Raw genomic sequence first — 19,210 nt, 5'->3', positions numbered from 1 at the left:
AACCCCAGCCCCTAGATTTAGGATTTTTGATATCCTATAAGTCTTCCAAGCTCTGCTCTTTGCTCAAGGAAATAGTAAGAAAGTAGCAAAGGTAAAGGAGAAAATGAGTAAGAACTCCCTGGCCGCCGCTGGCGCACGCGCACCACGACAAAGCGCGGGGCGCGAAGGGCGGGGCCAGGGCGCGGCGCTGGAGCCCCGCCCCGCCGCCGCTCCGCCTCCTTCCCCTCACCCCACCTCTCAGCGCTGGGGAGTGACTGACTCCCGCCAGCCCCTCCACGTCAATCAACCCTCCTCCTTCTCGCACTCTCCGCACCTTGTTATTAATCTCAATACCGATATCGCCCGGACGCCTCTCCCCCAGCCTTCGGGGGTGTGAACGTGTGTGAGCGAGAGCGAAGGCACCGAAAGCTGGCGTCTTTGCTCGGCCTCGGCCCCAGCAGCATTCGGCGCAGCAGCAACCCCCGCAGCGGCGGCAGCCCCAGCGCCAGGAGGCCAAGGCCAAGGCCAGGCTCTGTGAGGCCCTCGGAGCAGTAGCCGCGGCTGCGGGGGCGCAGCTTCTTCTGGCTGGGGCCTTCACATCAGCGGCCGCGGCGCCTCTACTGCGCGCCCAGGGTCACCGTCCTCGAAGTCCGGCGGCGCGGCCTTCGTCCCCCTCCCCGCCCCCCGATCCGTCTCCTCTCTCCCTTCAGCCGCCCTCCGCGCCGCCGCCCCTGCCGTTCCTCGGGCCCGGCCCGCCCGCCCCGCGTCCCCTCCGGCCGGTGCCTCTCCCCCCGGCGGGCTGCCTGCATGTCTTTGCTGCCCTCAGCCCCGCCGCCACCGCCGCCGCCGCCTCCCCCGCCGCCGCAGCCCCAGCAGCAGCCGCCCCGCCGCCGCCGCCGCCGCCGCCGCCCGGACCCTGGCGCGCTGAATGCAGGTGAGGAGGGGGCGCAGGCCCTCGGCGACCCAGGGCTTGGCGCGCCCGCCCGCCCGCGAGCTCTGAGTCCGGGCCCTGTCTGCCGCCGCGGCTTCCCCTCGGGGCGGGCGGGCGTGGGTGTTTGTGTTTGCGTCTGCGGCCGCGGCTCTGGAGGGGAAGCATCTGTGGGGGCCTGGTGCGCGCGCGCGCGTTTGTGTGTGTTTCCCCTGCCGCGGGGAAATGGCTGCTGTTGATCCTTCTGGGCCAGGGGAGAAGAATGAGGTAGAGTGTTTTTGTGCCTTCGGGTAGGATCGGGAGTGTTGGGAAGAGTCGAGCGTCCCCGGGGAAATGAGGTGGGAGAGGGACAAATGTTCGTGTGGGTGTGCGAGTTGGGACTTGGGCTGGCGGGAGAGGCCTGAGGACCCACGGAGAGTGGGTGTGTGGCGGGTGACTGGAGGGGGTGGCGGGGCCGCCCAGCGTCTCCTCGGAGGGGGCTAGGGTTCCGGGGTGTGTGTGCGTTGGGAGGGGGTCCGCGCTGGGGTCGGCACTCTGGGGGCGGCTTGCGTGTGTTCGGGACCTCCGAGTGGCGTGTCCCTCCCCCTTTGTGGCTGGGCTCGGGAGCCTCGCAGGTGGGAGCTGCTCGGAGGGGGCCGGCGGAGCAGTTGTGAGGGCGGTGGACACTCGGCGGCCGGGCTGTGAGAGCCGTGGGTCGACGCCTGCCGCGGTTCCCGGGGCAGCCGTTCTGGTGGCTGGGACCGCGGCCGCGGCAGGAAGCGCGCCGGCCTGCAGCGCGGCCTAACCGCCTCGGCGCCCGCCTGCCTCCAGCCGGCCTCCCGGGACGTTCCCGGGGCGCCGAGCTCGCGCGGGCCCAGGGCGCTGCCTCGGGCCTGGGCAGGTGAGGGTCGGGGGCGGGACGCCGATCGCCGTCGCCTTGGCCGCCTCCGCGTCTCCTGAGGAGCGAGGAAGGCTTATTTTGGTGTTCGAACTGCAAGCCTGCCTCTGCCGGCGGTGGGACCCGAGGGAAAGTGAATCAAAGCTGTAAATCTCGGAATACGCGTTGCTCAGATCCCTTCTTTTCACCATTCCCTTAAGGCTGTCTGTGGAGGGACTGAGTAAATATTTTCAATTTTTGTTGCAAATACTTTTATGTTGGTAAGATTTTTTTTTTTTTGTAAGATAAGAGGTTTCCTTGGAGAGGCGGGGGAAGAAAGGGAAATTATCTTCCCCTGGCCATGGTATTGGTGGGATTGGATGGATTTTGTGCATTTGATATGGTTTTATCCTGCCTCCTAGGGGGAAAGGCGAGTACACGCTGGGCTGTGGAGGTCGGTGAGGAAGAGGAAGTTACTGGAACTGTCATCTTCCTTAACTGGGCCAGCTCTTTAGCTTGAGCTAATCAGAAGGATTTTATTCAGGGAGTTTAGCTGAACTGTTTGTATACGTTGGAAGCACAGTACCACATTGTAGGAAATACTGTCTTACGGCTTCTAGTTATCTTAATTGTCAAGATTGTCATGTTCAACAAACATGTTTTCCTCACAATCTCCAAAACTTAGATCAAGCCGCCTCTATGTTCTACTCAGTATATGCTCCTGGAAAGCTATTCTGAGAGTAGTATAAGCAAAACGTGGTAATAAAAATAAACCTGCTGCCAATAGGCATACAATAAATTTCAAACCAAATATAAATGGCACTTGGGTAATTATTTGCAGGTTTACTTTCCTCTCTTTACATTTGTATCTAGTTAGCTCATCTAGCTAGAACCCTATTATAGATAAAGTCTTAATACAAGTTTGATACTTTTAGGCCATGCTGCATAATGACCAGAGATTACCTGGTTTCATAAAGAAATAATGTATGCTGTTAATTGGGAAATGGGGGCAGGCAAAGGAGAAAGTTTTCTGTAACCATTACTTTGAAAAACAGTTTAGCATATATACTTAGTGGAAAAAGGACTTGTTTTCTATAGAGCTCAATGGGAATCCCAGCTATGCCATTTTTTCCCTGTTTTGCCTTAAGCAAATTATCTAGTATTTATAAACCTGTTTTTTTTTTAATCTTAATAGGGAGATAATGCCTTTTTAGTAAGGTCGTGAAAACATTTGGAACATTTGGAACATAGTAGATGTTAAGTTAATTTTAGTTCTGCCTCCTGTAGTCCTGTGAGTATTGAAAGAATTTATTAGTACAAATATTAATTACCTACAGCAATATTATGTGTTGAATTAAAAATCAAGACACTGAGCTGGAGATGTAGTTTAGTGGTAGAGCACTTGCCTAGCATGTGAGGCCTTGTATTCTATCCCCAGCACAAAAAAAAAAAAAAAAAAAGAAAACAATGGAATATTTCAGAGTTCTTTGATATATATAAAATTTATGTGAACATCTTTTAATACATACAAGAAATTCTTTTTCTAGGAATAAAATTGTCATAGCCTAGAGTAGTAGTTTTCATATTTTTGAATAGTCTTTCCATTTCATTACTTTTTATTAGATTTTGCTATGTCACCCTGGGGGGGAAAATAACTTAAAGATCTGTATATTACATACATGCTTCAATATAATCAAGCATTAAAAAATGATTAAGGAACCAGTCTGTCTATATAGATCTGTAAAGAATAGTGCCACAAAAAATGCTACATAGTTTTCAGTTCACATTGACTAATTTTGGTAAACAAGACCTATTGGAAGATTTTTCTGAGTGGAAGCAAAAGTTTTCTATCAACTTCCAGTAATTTCCCATATTTATTGTTTTGTGTGAAGTAATAAATGTGTTCATTAAATTTTAACTGTATCATGTAGGAAACATGGTCTGAACAATCAGGTAAAGCCAACAGAAAGGTTAATTAAAGGGTTTTATTTTTTTGGTTTACTTTTTTTGGTTTTGGGGGATGTAGGGCAAAGAATGTGGGAGGAGTTAAATTGGTTTAAGTTTGTAATGTCCTTGTTTACAAATGACAGTTTTCCCAATTAGGTATTATATGTTATAATTTATATCAGCAATAGTAAATATAAACCTTACTAGACTTTTCTGACACTAAATTTTCAACACTTCTAGAAAAATTTTTACATATAAGAACTTCTGAGACAGATGGTAGGGACAATTTTAATAGACTATAAAATATTAAATTCTCTTAAAATGTGTATTGTGGCTGGGTGGTGTGTGCCCATAATCCCAGCAGCTCTGGAGGCTGAGGCAGGAGGTTCAAAGCCAGCATAAGCAACAAAGCAAGGCCCTAAGCAACTTGGTGAGATCCTGCCTCAAAAAAAAAAAAAAAAAAAAAAAAAAAAAAAAAATGGGCTGGGAATGTGGTTTAGTAGTTAAGAACCTCTGGGTTTAATCCCTGGTAGCAAGTGTTGTGTTGTGGATGTGTGTATATTTATAGTGGATAGAATTGTCTGCCATGTGGTTATATTTAAAGGAATAATTCTTTTAAAAATTGTAACAATTTTTAATATTTTAAAAAATAGAAATGAATTTTGCCTTAGTCTGTTAATTTCCACTAGACATTATGCATTGCAGTATTTAAAAACTCCTCAGTTTTTAAAATTTTAATTTGGAATAATTGGGGAAAACATTTCTCTAATCATGAAAACAATGATCTTGAACTGAGAGATGGGCAATTCAGTTGTTTAGATTTTAAAATTTAATGTTATTCAAAGTGACTTTAAAACAGTCTTCCCAAAATATTCTAGAGTATAGTTGTCTTTAATTAGAGTGAATTGTAATATTTAGGAATCTCTGCATTTATTACTTTGGGTAATGTCAATGAGGGTAATAAATATACTGCAAATAATAGAAGTTTATTTTTTTTCTACATGGCAGTCTAGTGCAGGTGCACCTGGTTATCAGGCTTGCGACTTTTCACTCACCCATGTGGTAATTTAGAGATCCTGTGACTCAACCATTCTTAAGTCTTGGAGTCCTTCCTGTTGCCCACAGACCATTTCTTAAGAACCCCTAGACTGAAAATGATAAACATCTCCCTAAATCTCTTTTACATAGAGCCTTATTTGAATGCAAGGAGGATGAGAATTGTAGTTCCTAGATAGTGGACTGCTTAGCAGTTTCTGCTTACAAGGGGCATTTCATGATGTTATTTTATTTTATTTTTTGGGGGACAAGGGATTGAACTCAGGGGAACTAAACCACTGAGCCACACCCCCAGCCCTATTTTGTATTTTATTTAGAGACAGAGTCTCACTTGAGTTGCTTAGCTTCTCATTTTGCCGAGTCTGGCTTTGAACTCTCAACCCTCTTGCTTCAGCCCCCCCAGAGTGGCTGAGATTACAGGCAAGTGCCACATGCCCTGCTCATGGTGTTATTTTAGATGGTAACATATTTATAAAGTTATGCTAAAAAGTGAATTAAAATTCTTAAGGATTGCTTTCCATTTTCTAAAAGTAAAACTGTGCATGTAGGGAAGGGAGTAAATAGAAAAGGAGAAAAGGATATGAGCTACTTGAGGAGGAGGAGGAATGAGAGTTCTTATAGGTGAGGGACTTGGATGACAAGTTAACTTCAGCAGCTACTTAAAGACATACAGTTTTAAGCTCAGTGGCTGGGTACCCCTTATTTAAAAATACATAAATAAAGACATAATTTTTTGGAGAACATTACCTTTGGATTCTATAACATTTGATGGGCCACTTCTTTGCTATCAGTTACTGATTGTCAGTGAGTTTTAATGGGTTCTGACTGTTTGGGTTATTTCTCTTGGTAACTTTGAAATTAGTTGAGATCAGTAGGCCAAAACTCATGAATTTCAGTTTTTGGGGTATATTGTCATAGGAAATACTCTTTAAAAAAATATGGATTTCTTTATTTATAATTTCGAAGTACACACACCTTTTAAAACTGTGCATGAAACCCAGTGACAAAACAGGGTAGAATGTAAATGGAAACATTTTTTAGAAACATTTTTCTCTGTTGGGGGGATAGAGTATTATTATTTTGTACTTTGATGGATATCATTTAGGTGAATCTTATCATCTGTGTGCCGTTGGCTCTTTTTAATTCTAAAGTCATTAAAATTAATTTTGAGCCTTAATTAAAAAATAACAAAATCATCAAATAGAGCACAAATGTTTAATTATTAACTTGTGTTCATACTTTGTGATGAAAATACTACAACTTTTACTAACTGCATTTACATTAAACATTTAATATACTATGTGGATTTTAATTATGGACAACTTCAGTTTAATCAGTTTTTTTTTTTTTTTTGTGGGAGGATACTGGGGATTGAACTCAGGGATGCCCTACCACTGAGCTACATCCCTAATCCTTTTTATTTTTTATTATGAGACAGGGTCTCACTAAAATTTGCTGAGAGTGGCCTTGAACTTGAAATCCTCCTTCCTCAGCATCCTGAGTTGCTGGGATTACAGTTGTTTGCCGTCATGCCTAGCACAGTTCATTTTTTTGAGAACCTACTCTATATCCATTATATCTTGTTCTGAAGAGAGTATGAAAGATGTAGAAGAGACTCTTGGAAAACTTTTGGTTTGAGTTAAGGCGATAAAGTATGTAATTTAGTTATTTCAAAACAAAAGAATTTGCATAAGCCAGCATAGCATATCAACTGTATATTGATGTCCTGAGAGGGAGTGACAAAATTTAATTGGGTAAGAGAACTCTTAGTGAAAAAGTTGCCTGGAATCAAACCTAGGATATTCTGCATGCTAGAAAAGTGCTGTACCACTGAGCTACATCTCCAGCCTTGCTTATTTTTTAAAACAGCTTTGAGATATAATTCACATAATTTATAAGAAATCCATTTAACATGTTTATCTCTATAGTTTTTAGTGTATTCACTGTTGTATAACCATCATCACAATCAATTTTAGAACATTTTTGTTTCCTGAGATATAATTCTATATCCTCTGTTACCCTTCATTCTCTCGTACCTCTAGTTCTTTGCAACCACTGTTAAGAGAACTTTCTACAGATTTGTCTATTCTGGACATTTGATATGAATGGAATGTTAATATAATACATGGTCTTTTAGGGTGGGCTTCTTTCACTGATATTTCATATTTTCGAGGTTCACCCATGTTGTAGCATGTAATAGTACTTCATTCTTTCTTTAATGGCTTAATAGTTTGCCATTTTATGACTGTAACAGTTTGTTTATTCTTTGATGGCTGATGGACATCTGAGTTGTTTGCACTTTTTGGCTGTTGTTAATCACGCTGCATTGAATGTATACAGTATTTGAGATATATGTTTTTGGTTATTTTGACCACATACCTAGGAATGGAATTGCTATATCAGGTGGTACCTCCTTAAACTTTTGAGGAATGTGTAGATAGTTTTCCATAGCAGCAACACTATTTGACATTTCTGCTGGCAGTGTTTAATGCTTGATGCTCTACATTCTTGCTAACAATTATAATTATTTTTCAAATATTATCTTTCTTATTGGATGTGAGGTGATTACCTGTTGATTTTTATTTGCATTTTCCTGATGGAAGATGATCCTTTTATGTTCTTATTGGCCTTTCATATGTATTCATTGGATAGATGTCTGTGAAAAGATTCAAATTCTTTGCCCATTTTTATATTGAGTTTAATTTTTATTGTTGAATTGTAAATGTTCTTTGAATATTATAGTATGTCCCTTTTCATATATGTAATTTACAGCTATTTTCTCCCATTCTGAGTCTTTTTTTTACCCTCCCAGTGATGTCCTTTAAAGCACAAAAGTCTTTAGCTTGATGAAATTGTGTATATGTGTATGTGTACACTTGTGTGTGTGTGTGTGTGTGTGTGTGTGTGTGTGTGTGAATATATTATGTGTTTTTGTGATGGGGATTGAATCCAGGGCTTCAAGCATAGTAAGCATGTGTTCTACTGAGGTACATTTACAGACTCTATGAAGTCAATTTCTTTTTTTGTTGCTTGTGATTTAGTGTTGCAGTTAAGAAACCATTGCCTAATCTAAGGTCACAAAAACTTATTATCTCTGTTTTGTCTTAAGTTTTATGGTTTTTAACTCTTATATTTAGGTCCGTGATCCATTTGAACTTATTTCTGTAAATGGGCTAATAATGTAGGGGTCTAATATTCCTTTGCACATGTATATCCATTTGTTTTTGGTACCATTTGTTGAAAAGACTATCTTTATCTTTTGTCTTGTCACTCTTGTCAAAAATCAATTAACTGTAAATGTGAGGGTCTATTTTTGGATTTTCTGTGTCCACTGACCCATATGTTTATCCTTAGGCCAGCACTGTTTTTAATGAGAATTAAGACCTCCAACTTTTATATTTATCAAGAATATTTTAAAAACATTTTTTTTTTTTTAGTTGTACATGGACACAATACCTTTCATTACTTATTTATTTTTATGTGGTGCTGAGGATCGAACCCAGTGCCTCACATGTGCTAGGCAAGCACTTTCCCTGAGCTACAATCCTAGCCCCTGTCAAGAATATTTTTCAAGAATTTTGTTTTTGGCCTAGTGTGGTGATGCATGCTTGTAATCCCAGCAACTCTGGAGGTTGAGGAAGGAGGATTGCAAGTTTGAGGCTATCCTCAGCAATTTAGTGAGGCCCTAAGCAATTTAGGGAGACCTTGTTTCAAAACAACAAGGGGTGGGGGAAGAGGCTGCTGAGGATGTAGCTCAGTGGTAAAGTGCCTGTAGTTTCATCTCCAATGCCCCTTCAGGGGAGAAACATATTTTTGTACTTTCTGTAGGTCTTAGAATTTAAAACAACTTTGAGTTTGGCTAAGAATCTTTGTTCTCAAGGCAAAATTGGAAAGTGGTAATACAATTTTTGTTTTGTAGTGTTCTTTTTCATAGTAAGATTATTAGTTTTTATTAATTTTTTCAGTCCACTTTAAAATTTTGTTAATGATAAAAGTTTTTTATTGAAGTAAGTAGTTCTCTTTGCTGAGTGAGCGACTCATTGTTCATACTGAAGAGATGCCTAATTTTGGGCTTTCAGATTGTTTTATTAACAGTGAAATTGGTGACATGAAAAAGATTAAAATAAAAATACTTAATCTTCCTTATTCATCTTTTACTGAGAGGATCTCCCTCTTATTTAAAGTTTAAATAGTTTTTATTTCTTTTCACATATTATTTAAATAGGTTTCCTAAATGAATAACATAGATCAGAATTATATAATGCAAGTTACAAATTCTGCTAAAATAATAGAACTAAGTTTAGGTTATACCAACCTCGATGGCACTCTGTTTAAGATATTTGGGATCTGAACGTATATACCTACTGCTTTCTGATAATAATTATTATACTTAAACAAAACCCCCAAATTGCTTATAGGATATATCTGCTATAGGTTCATATTTAGCTCAAGCTTCTGTAATATCTACATATAAATTTATGAAAAATGTAATATGAATTATATCCAGAATGATGATCTTGAAACTAAGAATTTGAATCAGTAAAGGAATATCTAACCTATTTGTACACATTCATTAAGCTTCTACTGGCTGTAAGCTATTGTATTCATTGTTCTGGGGCTGTGTGTGTGTGTGTGTGTGTGTGTGTGTCTATCTCCCACCCTGAAACACACATTCTCACTGGGGATGAAATATTGGGCCTTGGGCATACATTCTACCACTGAGCTATATCCCTGGCTCTAGGATATAGTCTTCACTAGGGAATGGAATAATACTGGACTACTTAATACCAAGGACCTTGAAAAGCCACTCCCCCTCCCTTTAAATATGTAACCTTAATTAGTCATCATGAAAATCCTGTGAGATAGGGGGTATGATTCTCAGTTTGTAGTGGTTTAAGAAGGTGAGCCTTAAATCCTCCACTTTCTAGCTCTTGGGAAACTCATTCTCCATACCTCAGTTTCTTCATCTGTAATGGGAGAATGGTAGTAGTCCTCTATTTTGTGGAGTTGTGTAATTAAATAATGTCATAACTATAAAGCACTTAGAACAGAACCTAGCAATGTCCATAATTTAGAAAATCCCAAACTCAATATATGTTAGCCATTACTGTTTCTTATTATTAGGAAACATACAAGTTAAAATGCCTGACATTACAATGGAATCTTTTTTTTTCACTCCAGAACACTTACTTTTACACTTAATTAGGGCATTTAAGTCTGGTTACAGCAAACAAGTGAAGGCAAAATATACTAAGTGACAAAGGAATATTAAGTACTGTAACATACAGCATACATGTGGGTTTTAATCTATCATAGAGAGAGGGTAGAAGTTTCGAATGCCTTTATGATAAAATGAAAGGAAGGGAAGAAGTTAATAGATTACCATAACATCTTCCTGGTCTACCACTTTCCATTATTGTTACTTTGTACATACACGTCACCAGAAAAATACTTGTAAAATTTGTTGCATATTACTTAAATTCCCTACTTAAAATACTTCAGTAGTAATGATAGTTATTTTCAGTTATATATTATATGCTAAGGTAGGAGTCAGTAAACTTTCTGTAAAGAAACAGATGTAAATATTTTAGCTTTTGGGGTCACATCTTCGTTGTGCCAGGTGTGGAAGCACATGCCTGTTTTCCCAGTGACTTGAGAGGTTTAGGTAGGAGGGTCACAAGTTCAAACCAGTCTCAGCAACTTAGTGAAACCCTGTCTCAAAAAATAAAAAGTAAAAAATAAAAAGGACCAGGGGTATATCTCAGTGGTTAAGCACCCCGGGGTTAAATCTCCAGTTTACCTCCACTACAAAAAGATCTTTGTTGTGATTTTTTTTTCTTTTTAAACAATCATTTAAAAACATGAAAGTCATAAATTGCTGTTAAATGAGATTATAAACAGTTTGCTAATCCCTGTGCTAGGAGATTTACATGAAATAAGTGGTTTCTTCTTGTTACAATCCTGTTAAAATTGATATTAATAATCCCTGTTTTACACTTGAGGATGCTTTGCAAATTTTATGAACGTCAAATAGTAAGTGAAAGATTCAGAATTAGGTCATTGCAATTCTTTCAATTAGCAATAATCACGCCTCGGATAAACCTCATTGGCTACGATACTGCCACTGCGCAAAGCTCATTGCAATTCTTAAACCTGTGTACATTCCAGTATATCCTGTTGCTTCCTACTACTTTTTTAGAATATGATGCAGATTTTATAACATTTTAAATAAGGCCTGTAAAGATCTTGTTTTTTGCTTACCTCTTCAGTTTTTTAAGTTTTATTTTTGGGGATACCAGGGATTGAACTCAGGGGCACTCGACCCCTGAATCACATCCCCAGCCCTATTTGGTATTTTACTTAGAGACAGAGTCTCACTGAGTTTGCTTAGCACCTCGCTTTTGCTGAGGCTGGTTTTGAACTCTGGATTCTTCTGCCTCAGCCTCCTGAGCCGCTGGGATTACAGGTGTGTGCCACTGAGCCCGACATCTCTTCAGTTTTATTATTATAAATAACTTTATAATTATTTGTAAATAACAATAGTAATCTTTATTCATTTTAAAACTCTTTCCTCACATATTCCTTAGCTTAGCCATAGCAAATCACTTTTTTGTTTGGTATGTGCTTTATATGTGGCTACAATATCTTGTACTTTTTAAATTTATTTTGGTATGGGGAGGATTGAACCCAGGGATGCTTAATCACTGTGCCATATCCCCTGCCCTTTTATTTGAGATAGGGTCTTGCTAAGTTGCTTGGGGTTTTGCTAAGTTTCTAAGGTTGGCTTTGAACTTGTGATTCTCCTGGCTGAGACTACTGAGCTGCTAGGATTACAGGTGTGTGCCACCACATCTGGTGGTTCCTTGTACTTAATGACCTCACTGACTTACTTCAGTAATTCACCTCAAGTGCTCCCTATTCTAAGAAACCTTACCTGACATTTCCAGTCTTTGCTTTGTGATTTTTCTCTGTGCTCCTTTAGCATCCTGTGCATTCCTCTTTTATGAAATTTACCACATTGTCTTGTATTTACCTGGTTTATATCTTGTTTTTTTTTCTGTTAGACTGTGAGATTTTTAAAAATTTTCAATACTGGGAATTGAACCCTGGGTCGTGTGCTTGCTAGGCAAACATTGTTACCGCTGAATTGTATGACCGTACCCACTTTTTTTTTTTTTAATTGTATTTTGAGACAGGGCCTCACTAAGTTGCCTAGAGCTGCCTCTAACTTGTGATCCACCTGCCTCAGCCTCCTAAGTAGTTGGGATTACAGGCGTATACCACTATGCCTGACCAGACTGAGATTTTTAAGGGTATAAGATTATGTATCCCTGACCTTTATAACTCAAATGTTTGACACATATAATAGGGGCTTAATATAACAAGTGAACAATCAAATGGCATTGTAAACTGAAAATTAGGTCAAGAAATATAGTTACAGAAAGATGAATTCAGATTCAAGGTGAGTGGGAAAGTAAATTTCTGGCTAACTTCCAGTGCTTGAGTGGAAACGTGAGGCTAATATAAGGCAAATCAAAGCATGATTATGGAGGAGTTTGAATTCTTACATAAGGAATTTTAATTTTGTCCTTCCATCATTGGTTGAAAGATTACAACTCTATGAAATCTTCTGTATGTTCTTGAAATTCATAAACTGGGGTCTCTTATTTATATTCAAGTTTTATGTTGTAATATTTTGCTTTAGGACTGGGGTTGTAGCTCAGTGGTAAAGCATTTGCCTAGCATGTGAGAGGCACTGGGTTCAAACCTTAGCACCACATAAAAATAAAGATCTTGTGCCCATCTACAACTAAAAGAACATAAAATATTTTGCTTTATATATTTATAAGCTATTCATTAACCCATTCATTAGTATTTTTAGTAGGATTGTGACTCTGAAATCTCATAATTATCAGTATTAATAAAGACATTGGGAGCCAGTGAATGATTTTGATCCAGTTGGTGGCTGTTTGAAATGTGTTTATTTATTTATTGTGGTGGTAAGGATTGAACAGAGCTTTGCACATTCTAGACAGTCACGCTATCACTGGGTTGTATCTCCAGTGCCTGCAATTGATTTTTTTTTTTTAATTTTTAAAGAAGATTTATCTGGCTGAGGTAACAGAATCAGTTGGGGAGATGGGAATACTAGGAGGAAAGACATTTTTAAAGAGTTAAAAGTGATAAGAAATACGTTTATGTTGGCTAGAATGGAAAGAAAACTTTTTTTTAAAGAGAGAGAGAGAGAGGAGAGTGAGAGAGAGAGAGAGGGTTTTTTTTTTAATATTTATTTTTTAGTTCTCGGCAGACACAACATCTTTGTTGGTATGTGGTGCTGAGGATCGAACTCGGGCTGCATGCATGCCAGTCAAGCGCGCTACCGCTTGAGCCACATCCCCAGCCCCGGAAAGAAAACTTTTAAGTGACATTGATGATTCTGTATGAAGAAGACATGAGATAACAAGGAAGAGACAGTTTAGCTAAAAAAATTATGAAGTTTGTGTTAGACAAAGTGGTGTGATTTCTGTTTGAGTGATTTTTATTATTACCTGAATTTAGGGCCTTCTTACTTTATGCTTGATAATTTGAATATCTTCATGATTGGCTTTCCTTCCTGCCTCTCATTCGTGGGTTCTAAATCTTTGTTATTGTGAATTCCATGGGCAGTCTGGGAGAAGGCTGTGGATCCTTTCTAGAATAATAATCTTAAATGAATGAAAACATAAATGGGATTGAAAAGGAACCTGTAATAGATATAGAAATACATAAAAATGAATTTTGATACAGTGATATGTGCTTTTTTATTTAAATTAAAGTATTTAAATAACAAGATCTAGCAGTGAGTCTAATGACTTACCCTAATTTTGAAGTAATGATGCATTTAGATGCTATTTTGAAATTTTGGTCACAATTATAATGTGAAATGAAAATGTGTCACAGGTGTGGCTAAATCTACTATGGTAGGTTGTCCATATCTGTGTGAAAGAGGTACTACATTTTAGGTAGAAGTTAGTGAAAACAGTGATGTAATTTTCTTCCTATACAAATTCACAGGTTTTCTGAGATATTTATGCATACTAGCTTCATAATTTTTGCTTGTATCGTCTCCTTGTTTTACTCTATTTTGTTTTTATTGCTTCATGTCTGGCTTTGGAAGTAATATGTGCTCTTAGTTAACAAAACAAAACAAAACAAAAAAACCCCTAAATGATACTGAGGAGCATACTTTCCTGGTTATTTTACCTCATGGTGATCATACTATGTGTAATGTTTTTTACTTGCTTTTTTCATTAAAACTTATCACAATCATTTTTTCCATTAATAAATGTACTTCATATTTTAAAAAAGATGTATAGAATTAAAAAGAAATTGAAACTGAAAATGGTGGTACACACATGTAATCCTAGGTAAATGCAGGCAGAGGCAGGAAGTTCCCAAGTTTGAGGCCTACCAAGGTAAATAAAATAGAAAAGGGGTGTGGATATGGCTCATTGGTAGAGTACTTGTGTATTATGCATGAGGCCCTGGGTTTAGTTGCCAGCACTGAAAAATAATTATGATACACATTACAAAACAAAATTAACCATTTTAAAGTATGTACTTCAGTGATTTTAGCATGATCATTATTGTGAACACTACTAGTAGCAAATTCCATAACATTTCCACCGTTCCCAAAAGAAACCTCATATCTAATATCAGTTCCAATTCCCCTGTCTGCTGGCATCTACCAACTATGAGTTTGCCTATTTGAGGCATTTATTATAAGTAGAATTATACAAACTGATTATGGTGGTACATGTCTGTAATCGCAGTCACTCAGGAGGCTGAGGCAGGAGGAATACAAGTTCCAGGCTAGCCTCAGCAGTTTACTGAGGCCCTCAGCAACTTAGCAAGACCTTCTCTCAAAATAAAAAGGGTTTGGGATATAGCTCAGTGCTAAAGTACCCTTGAGTTTAATCTCTAGTACCAAATAAAGAATTATACAATATGTGATTTTTATGTCTGACTTCTTTAAATAAGCACAATATTTTCAAGATTAATCCATGTTGTAACATGTAATATTACTTAATTCCCTTTTATGGCTGAATAAAATACAGTATATACATATGTATATGGTTATTTTTGGTTATTGTAAATAATTTTGCTGTGAACATTTATATATATGTTTTTATGTGGACACGTTTCCCATTTTTCTTGTGTGTGTGTGTGTGTGTGTGTGTGTGTATGGAATTGTTGATCGTATAGTAATTCTGTGTTCAACTTAATTTTATTTAATTTAATTTCAAGATGGGGTCTTCCTAAATTACAGATATGTGCAACTGTGATGGGTATTTTGCACACGTTTAAAAAATACATTTCTAGAAGTGGACTTGTTAGATTAAAATAAGTACACATTTAAAATTCTGATACATCTTGTCAGACTGCCCTTTAGAAATGTTATATAAAATTATATTGGCACCAGTTGTGTAATAGATGCCTGTTTCTCCAAAACCACAGATTAATCTTTGCCATTCCAATAATAAAAATCATATTTTAAAATTTGTAGTATGTTTTGCTAATAGTGGGATTTTTTTCCCCCCACAGATTTATTCTTTTGTGAATTATCTATCTGATCATTACCTTTACTCCAAATTTGTCTATTAGGAGTGTTGATAGCTTCTTTTTTATTGATTTGTAAGAGCTATTTAAATTTTAAAAACCTAACCTTATTGTATATTATGAATATTGCAGATATTTTTTCCATTTCCTGTTTATCTTTTGACTTCATTTTGACTTTGCTTTTTGCCTTATAGATATTAAATTTTTTAATATTTAACCTGTCTTTTTGTGGTCTTTGCCTTGCTTAAAAGAGTTTTCTGTACTCCCAAGACTGTAAAATTATATTCTGCCATTCTTTTAGGAATGTCTAAAATTAGACTTGGCATGGCTTAGTGAAAGTGTACATTTTGTAGTTGGAATTGACCTGTGTTCAAATTCCAGCCTAGTCACTTATTACCTGTCAGGTGTTGGATGTTTCATAAATTTCTGCATATCCCAACTTCCTCATTTGTAAAATGACAGTTAATATTTATTTATTTCATCATTTTTGTGAAATTAAATATGCAAATTGTGTAACATACTATCTGGGCACATGCTGAATGTTTTCTTCTCTCTTTCACTCATAAACTCTGTCTTCCTTACTTAAAATCTGGTCCAGAAAATAGGAGAGTGGAAAGTTTCAAGAAATGGGAGTATGGTGCTCAGTTTTCAAAATTGGATAAACTCATAGGATGAATTATGACCGAAAAGGAGATTGAAACTTCACTTAGTAATTATGAAGACATTTATGTTTAATAATATTTTTCAATAGCATGAGTCATATTTAGTCATATTTAGTTATTTAGGATGAACGCTAAATAAATGCATACAACATACATAAAGGATGTGTGCATATGTTACATGTATCTACCATTATTTATTATATTTCAGAAATAGCTGTAACCTTTTCCTCATTGTTAGAATGTTAGAGGATAGGAATAATAATACTAACACACGGTGTATTTATATTGTATATAAAAGTTGTACACAAATTTGGATTATTTTTACTATAAGTTACAAATTATAGTATTTGTAACACTTCACAGTTAATTGTCAACCTGGTTAAGAGTTGCTTCATTCAAATTTTAGTGGTTCTTTTATGAAATTTATATATATTCTTTATTAAATTACAGCGATTTGTAAACAGTGTTATATTTTCTTTGTGGAAAGTAATTTTAAATACATTTTGGAAAGAGGTGGGAAATAGATAAATATTTATGAAAATCACTGTTTACATTTTTCTCCTACAGTTTTAGGGCAGGGAAAACAGTTCTGTCATAGGTTTTGGATAAAGATCTTTAAAATATTATGTTTCCCTCTTTTGTCTTTTGACAAAGTAATTTCAAAATAAAATTTTTTTAAATTAAAAATAATTAAAGCTTTTTTCCAATTGCAGTAATAATGGACATAGACGATATGTAATGAGGTTTCAAAACCAGATATCAAATTCTATTCTTTGACTCTCTGTAACTGCTTTTTATTCCTAGTATGTTGTATATACACCATCATTATTTTGTTAGCTTCAAAACACAAAGAAGGAAATTCTGTATTAGTGAGGACCAAAACAGGAAATTTTGGTCCTCATTGATCTTTGATGAATTTGTCATTTCAGCTGTAGGACTGAAATTTGAAAGACAAACGTATTTAGTATGCTTTGTTGCTTTTGCATAGTATCTACCTGCCATTAAAAAAAAAATAATAAGTGAAGGACTGTTACCTTTTTGGGAAGTGATGCTCTTCTTTGACAAAGTCTGAGTATCTGTATTTTTCAGTGGCAGGATTTTGCTTTCACATAAGGGCCAAAGTATCCTTTTCCTGGAACCAAGCTTGACTCAAAGTCTTTGTAACTTCTCATGTTCTTTATCCTTTTTTAAAAGAACTATTTTAGGAACTATTTTAAAGTTGACACCCCTTCCTTCAAACCTTTTCCGCTAGTTACAAAGCATTACCTTCTTGGCAGTCATTTATATGAATAGAGTGGATACTTTGCAGTAGACATTTGTTCATGCCAAAAAATTAATGGTTAGTGTTTTGTTTAATGCTGTCTGTTTGGGATCAATGTGAGTCAGCATTGGACCTACCTTTCTTTTGAATTTTTTCATAATTAAGATGTTGACAGGGCTAAGGTGTTAGCTTAGTGGTAAAGTGCTTGCCTAGCATGTGTGAGGCACTAGGTTCGATTCTCAGCACCACAGATAAATAAATTAAAATAAAGGTCCATCAACAACTAAAAAAAAAAAAAAAAAGAAGAAATTGTTGACATTCTTTGGAAGCCTTTCCTTGATGGAGCTTTTCTTTATGCTTATTTTTTACCCTGGACAGTTGGTTACTACAAGCTTTTCCTGTTTTATTCTTACCATTTTAAAAAATATTTATTTTAAATTATGTTTATCTATTTTTATGTGGTGCTGAGGCCTGAACCCAGTGACTCATATGTGCCAGGCAAGCCCTCTGTCACTGAGTCACAACCCTAGCCCTATTCTTAACATTTTTAATGGAGGCTGGTAGATGAATTAATTGGTTTTGGTACTAGGGATTGAACTCAGAGGTATTTAACCTCAGAGCCACCCTGACTCTTTTTATTTTTTATTTTGAGACAGAGTGTCTCCCAGGTTTTCTAGGGTCTTATAAAGTTGCTGAGGGTGGCCTGAACTTGTGATCTTCTTATCTCAGCCTCTTGAGTTGCTGGAATTACAGGTGTATGCCACCACGCCTAGCTGAGATTTGTAGATTTAGATAGGGCTTTTATCCTTAAACCTTGGTTCTCAGAATAGTAATATTATTTTTAACGTCTCTTTATATGTATATTTTATTGTGTTCATGTGACACTGGAGCATGTATTATTTGGTTCAGGTCAATATAGGATGGTTATAATTGTTACTTTCAGACATTCATATTTTCAAAATTTTGTGTTCACATTTTAACCTAAAATATATTTTTTTTCAAAGAGAAGCTAAAGTAATTCAAAAAGTTATTTGTTTTGAAAAGAGTTCATTAAACCTGTATTTTTGATACTGTCAGGTTTAGTTTTCTTTTAAAAATGTCTTTATTTTTATTCATTTATTTATATGTGGTGCTGAGGATCGAACCCATTGCCTCACACATCCTAGGCAAGTGCTCTACCACTGAGCCACAACCCCAGCCCTAGGTTTAGTTTCTAGTAGTTAAAGCCAAACAATATCTTAAATTATTGTTTATTTTTTGGATATAGTTCAGTCATACAGGTGATTGCTTATATAAACAAATATTATATTTGTGGAATATTAAGTCATTGATTTTTTTATATACCACTATAGAGCAAAGCCTGAGATTGGAAGTTGGGAAAAGGAAAAAAGATGACATGTTGTCTGTAGGGTTACTTCAAGTTTTTTTTCCCCTATTTAAATATGGTGGACTGAATTTAATTTGTTTAGTGGATTGTTGCTTTGAGGAAAGAACTCTCATATTCATGATATTCTTGCTTTTTTTTAAAAATAATGTGACTTCTTTAGATGATGTGTGATTCTTTTATAGGTGTCCTTGCAGCTTGTCTCAGTTTATGTCTGAACATAATTTATTTTTGACTTTGTTTATAGCAGCAAAGATGTTTTCATTTCTGATGGGTTTGAAGAAACAGTCTGTTCTATGGGATTGTTGTTTATTCATCTTTCAGCTTATACAGCCTGGGCTGGGGATGTAGCTCCGTGATAGAGTACTTACCTATGTGAGTGAGGCCCTGGGTTTGATCCTTAGCACTGAAAAAGGTGAAGGAGAGCTTCTCATTGGATTGCCAGTTGATTTAGAATACTTTTCTTTGGGTGGTAGGTTTTTTTTTTTTTTTTTTTTTTTTTTTTGTGAGGGAGTATATTGGGGATTGAACCCAGGGC

The 19,210-nt window shown here is 37.4% G+C and overlaps 1 protein-coding gene across 3 annotated transcripts in view; it reads left to right on the top strand.

Moving 5' to 3' along the window:
* The first annotated feature begins 387 nt into the window (after positions 1-387).
* CNOT6L (CCR4-NOT transcription complex subunit 6 like) overlaps positions 388-19,210 on the top strand; it is a 105,206-nt gene continuing 86,383 nt past the window's right edge. The window contains exon 1 of one of the 3 annotated variants that reach the window (XM_081303893.1): positions 388-913. Coding sequence is in view for 2 of the 3 variants with exons in the window: in XM_081303891.1 (XP_081160017.1) it covers positions 1,170-1,174 (5 nt within the window). In the remaining variant the exon portion in view is untranslated. Of the gene's footprint in view, positions 914-1,026; positions 1,246-19,210 lie in introns of those variants that run through there. The other 2 variants (XM_081303891.1, XM_081303892.1) reach the window with 2 other exon arrangements.

The sequence above is a fragment of the Spermophilus citellus genome, assembly GCF_964194105.1.
Source record: "Spermophilus citellus genome assembly, chromosome: 8".
Taxonomy (NCBI): Eukaryota; Metazoa; Chordata; class Mammalia; order Rodentia; family Sciuridae; genus Spermophilus; species Spermophilus citellus.
This window is presented reverse-complemented; position numbering and strand designations above follow the sequence as displayed.